This window comes from Hylaeus anthracinus, unplaced genomic scaffold, assembly GCF_026225885.1.
Source record: "Hylaeus anthracinus isolate JK02 unplaced genomic scaffold, UHH_iyHylAnth1.0_haploid 12001, whole genome shotgun sequence".
NCBI classification, from domain to species: Eukaryota; Metazoa; Arthropoda; class Insecta; order Hymenoptera; family Colletidae; genus Hylaeus; species Hylaeus anthracinus.
Window position 1 is genome coordinate 11,361,549 of NW_026534348.1, and position 11,151 is coordinate 11,372,699.

General features: G+C 40.4%; 1 protein-coding gene across 2 annotated transcripts; it reads right to left on the reverse strand.

Annotated features, from left to right (window-relative positions):
- Window positions 1–314: 314 nt before the first annotated feature.
- On the reverse strand, window positions 315–10,315 carry LOC128890763 (sodium- and chloride-dependent GABA transporter 1-like). 2 transcript variants are annotated; one of them, XM_054149580.1, is made up of 9 exons: window positions 9,743–10,315; window positions 6,189–6,586; window positions 5,003–5,303; window positions 4,024–4,204; window positions 3,674–3,941; window positions 3,246–3,620; window positions 2,322–2,624; window positions 2,085–2,252; window positions 315–1,759 (listed from the first exon to the last, which is right to left on the reverse strand). In XM_054149580.1, the coding sequence occupies exons 2-9, from the start codon at window positions 6,333–6,335 to the stop codon at window positions 1,670–1,672; spliced, it is 1,833 nt and encodes a 610-aa protein (XP_054005555.1). In that variant the 5' UTR covers window positions 6,336–6,586; window positions 9,743–10,315; the 3' UTR covers window positions 315–1,669. The 2 variants fall into 2 exon arrangements, with proteins under 2 accessions (XP_054005555.1, XP_054005556.1); XM_054149581.1 differs by having other exon boundaries at window positions 6,189–6,570; window positions 9,726–10,315.
- Between the last annotated feature and the right edge of the window lie 836 nt (window positions 10,316–11,151).

Here is an 11,151-nt window from a genome sequence, read left to right on the forward strand (position 1 = left end):
ACAATCCGATAGATCCGAAACCTAATCACAAACTTCTTAGTTCCAAATTCTGTTGCACCCGTTAGATTCACACTGCCATCTTGATGGTTGAGAAATTTTCAATATTCTTTCACTGATATAAAACACCAACTCATACAGAACTGCAAATCTTGTATATCATACAAAATATTTAAAAGCACATTTATATAAAAAATGGTTGAAATAAAATACTTAAAATCAACTTAAAACTATATGTGTCATCTCTACACTTTACCTATCCTATGGTTCTTAACGCGTACACAGGTTCCACTACATAAAATCATAATAATGTAAACTTTTCTGCAATTGCCTTTATTTACCAAAAAAGAATTTTGTCGTACAGATACTTTTCCTCTTATTCCTCTTTTTTCCTCTCGCGTTTCCTACAAGTGAAACGTGCGTAACATATGTATACGACTACAATAGACACTAGTGAAACATCTAATTATAGTAATTTTCAATTAAATATACAGTGGATTCCATCAAAAAACTTTTTCAAATATTTAGTCTCGAGTCTAGTACACGTTGATAACGATTTTTCTTATTGGTACATAATACAACGAATATCTATTGCCCCCTACGTAAATCTACAATTTTTATTAAGAATAAAGTTTGCATGTACATCTTCCATAAAATCGCACGTAAACCGAGATATTTTTTACTCTTTTAATGATAAAAAATATCACGGCTTATCTATCGATTGAACAGTAAAACGTAATAACTATGGCAGCGGAGATATGTGTATTTTTTTTTTATAATTAATACGTTGACTGTCAGACTAACACTCGTGAAAATTTCTACAGAGTTAAAATGTTTCAAGACAATTGGGAACTAGATAATCTAACAATTTGCTCGTAGCACTTATTTTTCTGATTTTACCAAATTTACCAATTCTATCCAGATTTATTTTCTTTAATACCTCATATTCAGAATTAATTCTTTTAGTTTTTCTTCTTTTATGAAAAGCTCTGTCACCTATACTATATGGGTGACATAGGGGCCAACCTGTTAAATTCAAGATGTGCAGTTATTTTGATTTACCGTACGCGTCCGATATCGCTAAAATAAGTCAGCAGCTAAATTTGTGATTAGGCTTACGCAAATAGTTTCGGCGATTTCGAACGTTCGCGAAGTACTACGGTTTCTACCATCTTTACAATTAGATTTTTTCCAGAATATAAAATTGCATCGATCCATCGTTTAAGCGTACAACAGTTTTTTTGCGAACTATTCGCGTACACCGAAAATTTCTTGTATTTATAATATAAATATTAATTGATAATCTAAATACACTTAAGCTAACATACTAAACGCGATTTCTGAACACTTTAGTCCCCTTGTATTTTTAAATGGGGACTCTTCTATCCGTTGAATAAGAGTCTATTACCTAGAACATACAAAAAAAAAAAAAAAGAAAGAAAGAAAGAACAAGAAAACTGTCTTCTAATTAACAAAAATGTTGTTCGGAAAAGGGAACACGATCAAAGTTCTTTCCGAATCGAAGGAAACGGACAATTCTACGAGAAGTTACACGAAAGCGATAACATAAAAATGACATAGTTACGGTTAGTTTGTTAAATTAATGATAGTCGGGAAGTAGTAAAAATTAGGAAGATAAATTCCTTTCGGAGTCGAGATAAATCCGTGGCAGTTAAAGCGGTGTTAACTCGAGCGATGGCTGGCCCATCTTCATTCGCAGGCTCGCTACGTCGTCTTCTATTCGTACCAACAACTTGAATTTCTAGAAAACATAAATACTAATTGGCTTAGAAATTTGTTAACGCTATATACAAAAATCAGAAATACTGTACCGTAAAGGATTAAGGGGTGAGTCTGGTCCAGCTAATGTACATATTTTTGTTATTGAAACTTTGTTTAGATATAAAGGGACGTTCAAAGAAGAAAATTTGACAGTGTAGATTTAATTTGAATGTATGTACATACATTCATACATACATATACAAAAATTAATTATATCTGGAAATTATATGCATTAGAAAAATATGTACATTAGCTGGACCAGACTCACCCCTTAAACGATAAGAGAATAGAAATTCGCGAATTACCGTTGAATTGTCGCCTGGCGTTGTCATCCAGGAGTACAGCATGTAACCAGGTATACAGAGCATCGACGATAAGGCTGTCATCCAGCCAAGCACGTGCGACCACCACGGATATTCGTAGTCTAGATATTTTACAGGTGTCCATTGTACCAGATTGAAGATGAAAACGCCCTGTTGCGAAAGATTACGATTAAACGACACGATTGAAACGAACGATATCAATGGAAACGATCGACTCACGACACAGATCATCGGTGTAGTAAACGTCCAACAGAGCTTCCACCACATGAGAGGGTAGTAGCCTATCATGTCCCTAATGGCATCGTAAAATCGGTTGACGCCGAAGGCCCAGCTTATCGAGATGCATTCGAAGAAAATTAAGAACAGAAGACAGAATCCGGAAACGGCGTACGAGTCGAGGATCTGGAAGACGTACATCCCGCCTTGGGAGATGCAGGATAATCCGATTATGTAAGAGAGCACGCAGACGATCGCGATGAATATCTCCTTGCGTCGACGAAGCAGCTGAGGCCACTCGTCCACCTGGATTCACAGTCGTTCGTTCAGTTTCTAGGTTTTTAAACGTGCATCTACAGGCTGGTTACGTATAAGTTACGCAGAATGTCAATTCTACAACAAATATCCAACAAAAAATTACTCTTAGACATATTCTTTGTGGCGCCTTGTTCTCGAGTATTTTCACTTTTAATATTTTTTCTGCGTTTGAGACTTCGAGGAAGTTTTTCCCGAAGAGTGCCCGCCAAACAACTATGTCTTACGGAACCGAAAAAACGAATACAGAAAACGTTAAACTTTTGTAAATTTTCACAATGTAAAGTTTGACCTAATTCTTCACTTGTTAAATCTACGTAATAGATTTTGCTTTGGCATCAGGGAGATGGTAAATTTAACGTTCTTTCGAATGGTATACTTAATTTTAAGCTTGCACTGTAATTTGGTAGAGTTATGGCCGTTTAAAGAGTGTCAAGACGAGAACGCATACAAAATATTAAAAGTGAAAATTCTCGAGAATAAGGCGACACAAAGAAAATGTCTAAGAGTAATTTTTTGTTGTAAATTTTGTTGTAGAATTGACACGCGACTGCGTATGTCCGAACTTATACGTAAACACCCTGTATAGAGACCTGTAGAGTCTCGCATTACCATCGCAGTGATGAACCCTTCCATGGTGCAAAACTGAGAATCCAACCCGATGAGAAGAAGCATAAAAAAGAACAGGCAAGACCAAAGAGGCGCTCCTGGAAGCTGGAGAACCGCCGAAGGATAAGCTAAAAATGCTAATCCCGGACCGGAAGCAGCGACCTCCTCGACAGGCTTCTGTTGCTCGTGAGCCATAAAACCGACCACGGAGAATATTACGAAGCCAGCGAACATACTCGTCGACGAATTCACCGAGCACACGATTAAAGCGTCCTTGTAGACATTGTTCGTGAACTTGTTGTAACTACCTAGAGCCACTAGGGTTCCCAATCCCAATCCGTACGAGAAGAAGATTTGCGTGACCGCGTCAATCCACACCTGCAAAATCAATTCTAGAATCTCCTGGTAGGCCGACGATCGTATTCAGTTACCTCTGACTCTTTCAGCTTGGAAAGGTTCGGGCTGATGTAAAATCGAATGCCCTCCATGGCCCCAGGCAGCGTGATTCCACGGATCAAAAGAATCGTCAGCAGAACGTAAGGGAAAAGGGAGGTGAAGTAGACGACCTTGCCGGTCCACTTTACACCCTTCCAAATGCAGAAGTAACAGAGGATCCAGACCAGAAGGAGAGTGCCAGCCAGTTCCCAGCGAATGTGACCCACGTGTTCCACGCCCTCGCTGATCTGGAGCGCTCGTCGCCTGGAAAACAAATCAGTTTTCGAGGATTTCCATGTTTAACTTGGTCGAGTTTTATTGTCTAATCGAGCTTGATCGAACTTACTCCCAGAATTCTTTAACCGGATCAGTGAGATCCGTGACCGTCACGTTGACGTCGTTGACGGAGCACCATTTCACCTCTGTATGCCTGACGACTTTATTCCAACATAACAACGAGTCCCTGTCATAGGGGTTCACGCAGTTCTTCGTGTTCCAGTAGTTGTTGCAGCTTCCCCAAGGTAATTCTAATCAAGCAAGAGAAACCAATGAGTTCCTTCGACGGGGAAAAGGCCTTAAAAGTGGCTTTCGCAATCTTATGTACAGGGTGTGGCAGAAATAAATCCCACATTTTAAGAAACGATTGAAAAAAAGTGGTACGAGATAGCACCAGAAACTTTTTATTTCTTAAATCTAGATGTAAAAAAGTTTTGTTTACTTTATGTTTTAAAAATTATGTCGTCCAAATGATTTGGAGTCGTTCTTGAAATTTCCTCTTGGATGGCCTCCTTTAGTTCATTCAAGGACCAAGGACGATGTTTGAAAACCTCGTCCTTGAGGTATCCCCACAGAAAAAAGTCACATGGACTTAAATCCGCCGAGCTACGGCGGCCACGGAACTCTTTCGCGTAAAGAAATCACTCGACCGGGAAACACCATCTGCAAAATTTCGCGCTGACGACGCCCTGTATGGACCGTAGCTCGGCGGATTTAAGTCTATGTGACTTTTTTCTGTGGGGATACCTCAAGGCCGAGGTTTTCAAACATCGTCCTTGATCTTTGAACGAACTAAAGAAGGCCATCCAAGAGGAAATTGAAAAAATTTCCCCCGAAATGCTAGCGAGAGTGATGGAAAACTTTCAAGAACGACTCCAAATCATTTGGACGACATAATTTTTAAAATATAAAGTAAACAAAACTTTTTTACATCTAGATTTAAGAAATAAAAAGTTTCTGGTGTTATCTGGTACCATTTTTTTTCAATCGTTTCTTAAAATGTGGGATTTATTGCTGCCACACCCTGTACAACTTATAGTGAGACGAACCGCTACGCATGGACATGAAGAAGTAGAAAATGGCCCAGGCGAGTATTACGATATAGTAGACATTCATCCAACAGGACATGACAGCCGCCGCGTAACCGATACCCTTGAAGAGGGGCGCTATTTTGAAGACACCGAGGCCGCCAACGGTGAGCATCTGACCAAGGGCGAGCTCCATGAAGAACATCGGGATTCCAGCGAGTACCAGCGTCAAGAAGTACGGAATTAAGAAGGCACCGCCGCCATTTTTGTAACAGAGATACGGAAATCTCCACACGTTTCCTAAACCGATCGCTAGGCCAACCTGTTGTTGAACAAATTGAGTTAACAAGGTTTATACTGGTAAACAGAATGGGGAAACGACGTGGTGGCATGTGTCGATAAGAGCTGTCTTTGACCTTGTATTAAGGGACGAGAAACATTTGTTAGAATGTGGACGTCAACTTAGGCCAGTGTCATAGTCACCTAGGAGGTCCATTAATCTCTTAATCGATAACTTGCATCGCGCGAAATTGTCTTAATTCTTCGATTAATTTAAACAAATAACGTATCGATGTATGACACTATTGTTGGTGCAATGTTGTATTATAATTTATTACGTCGATTACGTGGTAATCAGGGGTGTTACACGTACGACGATGAGAAGTTGGTCAGAGGGTCTGATTAATTACGGTATAATCTCCTAGATTATGCTATGAAAGGTAGGGCTATAGAAAGGAGATTATACCATAGTTAATCAGACCTGCTAACCAACCAGTCTCTTCGTAATACAGGGGATGACGCGTGCAAGATTTATTTATACATATTACGTCTACCGGAAAGTTCTGTCCATTTCTAGAATGAAAGAAAATAATAAATTTTTCACGCTTTGAATAAATTTGATCGAATAATATGATTTTTATCATTATTTATGACATCTTGCCAGCGTGATCGCAATTTGTATATCGTTTTTAACGAATATACGCATACTTGTTGAAACTTGTTGTAACCGAATCGGACAGAACTTTCCGGTAGGACCTAATATTTATATCTACTAATATTAATGTAGTTTTCAAAGATTTTCGATGCTACGCCAGACAAACATACGGAACTTTCCCCACGTTTTATTTTAGATTTCTACTTCGAATTTATTCAAAAGAGCTCAGAGTCAAAAGCTGCCGTTATCGACACTCGTCCCTCGGAAAATTACCACACTCAAAATGAAGTCTAGTTTGGTGCTCCATGTACCGCGCTCTGGTAGTGGTTTCGATTTGCTAGACGAGGCCGTCAAATTCAAAGCAGTTTTGTCGGGATTCTCGGGATCCGCGAGCTCCGGTTCCCTCGATGCTTCCGTCATTTTGATAGCTCTCTGTCGCCTGCCTGTAAAAAGGTTCCTCCGCTTCCGCTCTACCTCGGCTCCTTTCGCGCGCGTTCCTCCACAACTCGTGGAACTACCGCGAAGACATAACAATGCTTCGACAATGATACGGTTCGCAGCTCGTACACCTTCTTCGAGCGTTTGATACTTGGACGATGCTCGAAAACGTCAAGGGGATGTAGGAGTCTCCAAGCTCGTCAAACGTGATGTTCTTCTGGGGCGTACGCGAGCTGTGAAGTGCAAAGTTTATATTACAACGAGATTATTCGATTAAACATTAATGGCATATCCGGATCTTGTCCTTGATGTTTACGGATCTAAATAAACTTGATTCTCGAGACGAGATATCAGGACCCAACTTAGAAAACTAGAAATTAGAATGATACATAGATAATTGTTTAAACTAAACAGAAATCGTGAAAATAATCGGACGAAGAAATTTATACAGAAGAATGATACAATAATCTGATAATTCGCGAATAACAGTTAATTATATTTATACATCAGAAAATATACAACATATGAATGATGTATGCTAGTATTTACCCAAAATTTTAAGTTTTAATATAGCGTGGTAATTTTGGAATTAGTCTGCGTAATACACCATCCATTTAATTAATTATATTTGCATTTCGCGCGTGCAGAGAGTTCAGTTCGAAGTCATATGGAACCCTTTTATTTCAAGTTATGAGTCCTCCAATTTTCTCAAGGTTCCCCAAAAGGATGCGATTCTCCGCAAACGATTCGACCGAATTCCGCTTCCTGTACCGGATGCGATTCGCGTTTCATCGCTTGGAAAATCTGCGGAAGACTATTACTCCTCGAAATTCAAGGATACCGGATGACTCGAAGACTGGCGAACCAAGGACATCGCGAAAGCAGAGTTCTTGTAACAAGCGAATTCAAATTCTTCGAATTTCTTCTTACTACGCTTTGATAGGCTAGTGTAGATTTTGATTTATCGTGTTATAAGAAAAAGACGATAAGAGAAGATCAAGAAAAAAAAAAGAAGAATACAAAAACAAGAATCAAACAGATTTTTTATAGTGTTTCAAACTATTTTAAGCAGTGGTAGACCGGAAAGTAATGTCGTTACTTTTACATTAAATTCAAACGGAGTTTTAATAAATTTCTATTTTTAATCAGTTATGCAATCGCCATCGTTATTAACAGCCTTTTGTAATCTATTGTGCAAATTTTCAATGCCAGATCGATAAAAATCAACGAATTGAGTGATAGACAAGTATTTAAAAACGACGTTACTTTCCAGTCCACCTAATACATTATGTTCTACACAATGTTCATTATCGTTATTGATACGATGAGTACTAAGTTTGGAAGAGTCTAAAGAAGGGGCGGGGGGGATCCCCATAGCCCCTTGTATCCGCTACCAAATATGATCCTTACATCGACCAAGTACACGTGCTTTTATTTGTTTTACGATTTGGCACGCGTTAAACAATATTTTAATGGCCCTTAACGCATTCGCTGTCCACTGTCTCACATGTGGGTCAGGACGGTTAGCGTCAGGAGATTGCTTAATGCCCAAGTATCGCCCATGCAGCTCCGAAACCTTTTCTAAAACTAAATAACACCGATAATATCCTGAACGTCATACGTAATTACTAGACTGCGGATCTTTATGCAAAATCAAATCTTCGCGAACGTGCCTACAAAAATTGACGCTAAATAGGAATTTATTTTATTCTGTAAATATTATAACACGAACTTTACTTTCAATTTCTTTTATATTCTTGCATATTGTTTGCATTCTGTAGGGTCTTGCACGTTCAAATTTCCTATAAATGCATAATGATCCGCAGTCTAGTAATTACGTTCGTACAATCAAGTGAATTACTGACTAATTGCAAGCACTTCCTCCATATTGTAACAGTTTTCGATTTTCTATCTATCGATGGAGTTTCTCCGAAATCGATGGGGATATCTTTGCAAACGGCTGATAGGAAGACAGCGTACGATCGATACCGGTGCGGAGATCGATAAGAAAGAATCAAGGCGCAAAAGTAGCATCGACGCGACGCGGTTAAATACGAATGTCCGGCTGGGGAACCCTGTAATGAATATCCCGAGTCCGTGCGCGTCCCCCCAGAGCCCATCCTTCCCCTTCGCGATCTATTTGCTCGGCTCCCTCTTCCTCTTCCACGCTCATAAAAAACAGCTATATTCTAATTAACCGAGAATGCGTTGTTCCGCGTAACCGACATATCGCTGTGATCTTGAATTCCTCGGTTATCCTTAATTGGGTATCGAATCCACGATCGAACCCCTCTGCGCAGCGATCCTTAACCACTTCGCCAGGACACCCCTCGGTGCCCTGAAGCGGCCGATATCGAATCACGAGTGTTTCGTAACGATCTCAACGAACTTCTACTTTGTACAGTTTTTACAAATTTTCGCTACAATTATTCACGATTCATGCCTTCGCGCCAGATGCAGCGATTGTTACGTCAGTTTTTTAATAATGTAATATCGCTACCAAAGAGTTGTTCAAAAATGTAATTTAATTTGCTTCGATACTATTGTTGCACCGTTGAAGAGAAATCGTCGTATCGAACGTGATTCCATGTGGTACACCAAGCTTAATAGAATAATGTAAACTTCTTTAGAACGACAAAGAAATCTTATCAGATATCAAAATGGCACGCGTGCCTTTCGTTTGGTGTCACTGTTTCGAACTGTGTTACGAGCTAGAGGAGGTTAAGAACCACTGCCTTAGCGTAATCTTTCCTCCGGACCCTCGGCGTCGATTTCTCGGTCAACGACGCAGAAGAATCGTCGATGTCCGGCTACCGCGCGTGTCACGCTCCCCTACCGTACTTCCTCTTGCAGAGATGGGCAAAATTCTTATCTAAATACAAATCTCGTGTTCACATAGTTATCTTACAGCAAAGGGCAAACAACTGTTAATTCGATTCTCGTTGAACAAGAATCGAAGAGTACGTGTCACAAGTTTTCAGAAGGTTTCGTTAGTATTCGGTGGGAATTACTGTTTGTAAATATCAGAATATGTTATTCATACATGAAAAGTATACCTATATCGTGACTATTATTACGAATCGGATTAATTTCAAGAGTAATTCCAGTCAAGAGTAGTGTACCAGTTCCTTAAATTGCTATTGTACAGTGGGTTGTTAACAACTCGAAGAATGTTTAAGGAAGCTGATCTATCCCACGAAAATTTTGCCCATCTTTGTCTCTCCAGTTCTCAATCCTAAGTCAACGCGACGATCTAGTGAATGATTCCTCGCGAACGGATTACCAACGCGATACAAACCTAATCAAACAACAAAATAAACATGTTAGTTGTTACGAGAAAAACGACTGAAAAGGTTCGAAAGAATCTCCCACTCGCAGAGCTTACTTACGATCGATCTTCGATTCCCAACAGCACTGTCTTCGTCTCGTCCCCAGGCGCTTCCGGTCGCCGCGAGCAGCGCGACGCCTATTCCTCGCGAGTTTGCGGTACGTGGAAAGGAAAGGAAGGATGATCGCACGAGAGAAACGGCAGAAATTTTACCGAACTTTTTTTCCAAGAATCGAGGTATCGTGTATGCACTGCACTTGGGGGGGCACTCTTGATCCTTCACGCGACAGCTCGATCGCGTCGAACGGGCGGCATTTCCGGGGCTTAGGAGATCCTCGAAGCGGAAGGGTCGCGTGTGCACTCTGCCTCACGGAACCTGTCGTCCCGATCAAGAGCTGATTGGTTCTCTCGATCCTGGTGGTCGCAACGACGCTATCATCGGTTACCACCGATCTACATTAACCGACAAGATTAACGCAAAACTGTTCGTCGATCTCTATCGTTTATTTGCTCTTTTCCTTATCCCTCGGCTCTCAAACTCTCGTCAAACTTTTCTGTATCGAGGCCTGTCTCGAGGTAGGTCTCGGGATACGGTGCGAATGCTCGGCCGGCCCGCTCAGAACTGGAATCGGGTGTTCGCTTTCGACGTCGAACTAGCTGAAATATCGGGGGTACGAAATCGGGGGATCCCCCTTTTCCTTTTTTTCCCCCGGTCCACCCTTGCCGTTTACATCGGTGTCACGCGTTTATTCCGCGCGCGCTCACTCGTGCCCGCTCTCGCGCCCAGTGAGCAAGAGGGGACGAGGAAAACAAGGAGAAAGAGGGTCACCCAAGATCGCAACAGTATATCATCATCAAGTTGACGGCTATCTCGACGAAGCTGCGCTCTTTATTGTCACCGTTCCGATACATGTGCGCGCGCGTATACAGCCTGGAAGCCCGTGGATCGCTCGCCCACGACATTCGAGTTCCGATGATCCAGAAAAGGAGGGGGGACCGTTAGTCAGAAGTCGAAATGATCCATTTTTCTTTTCGTTCTCCGAAACACGTGTGTTCAAAGAATGCACTCTTTGAATTCTATGAAAATGTTCACAATATCGGTGGAAATGTAACGTTCGCGGTGCAAACGATCTAGATGGACAAATTTCTTAAGAAACATGTTCATGAATTTTTTTATCCCTAGACTGCGGGCTTTTATGCGTTTTATAGGAAATTAGAATACGCGAGAACCTACAAAATGCACACAGTATGCAATGATATGAAAACATATTGTAAGTAAAGTTCGTATTATAATGTTTGCAGAGAAAAATACATAAATTGAGGTTCGATTTTCGTAGGTACGTTTGCAAAGATTTTATTTTGCATAAAGATTCGCGGTCTATTTATCACCATTTGGTTGTTGTACATACTTACGCATTGTAATATAATAATAATAATAATAATAATAATAATAATAATAATAATAATAAT

Bases quoted from the DNA above. Each gene is read 5' to 3' on its own strand.
- LOC128890763 (XM_054149580.1), bottom strand. From the start codon at position 6,335: ATGACGGAAGCATCGAGGGAACCGGAGCTCGCGGATCCCGAGAATCCC. The intron at 2,625-3,245 runs GTAATGCGAGAC...CTGTGAATCCAG, and splicing joins AAGGGTTCATCACTGCGATG to GTGGACGAGTGGCCTCAGCT. The intron at 2,253-2,321 runs GTGAGTCGATCG...CTTTCGCAACAG, and splicing joins CTACACCGATGATCTGTGTC to GGCGTTTTCATCTTCAATCT.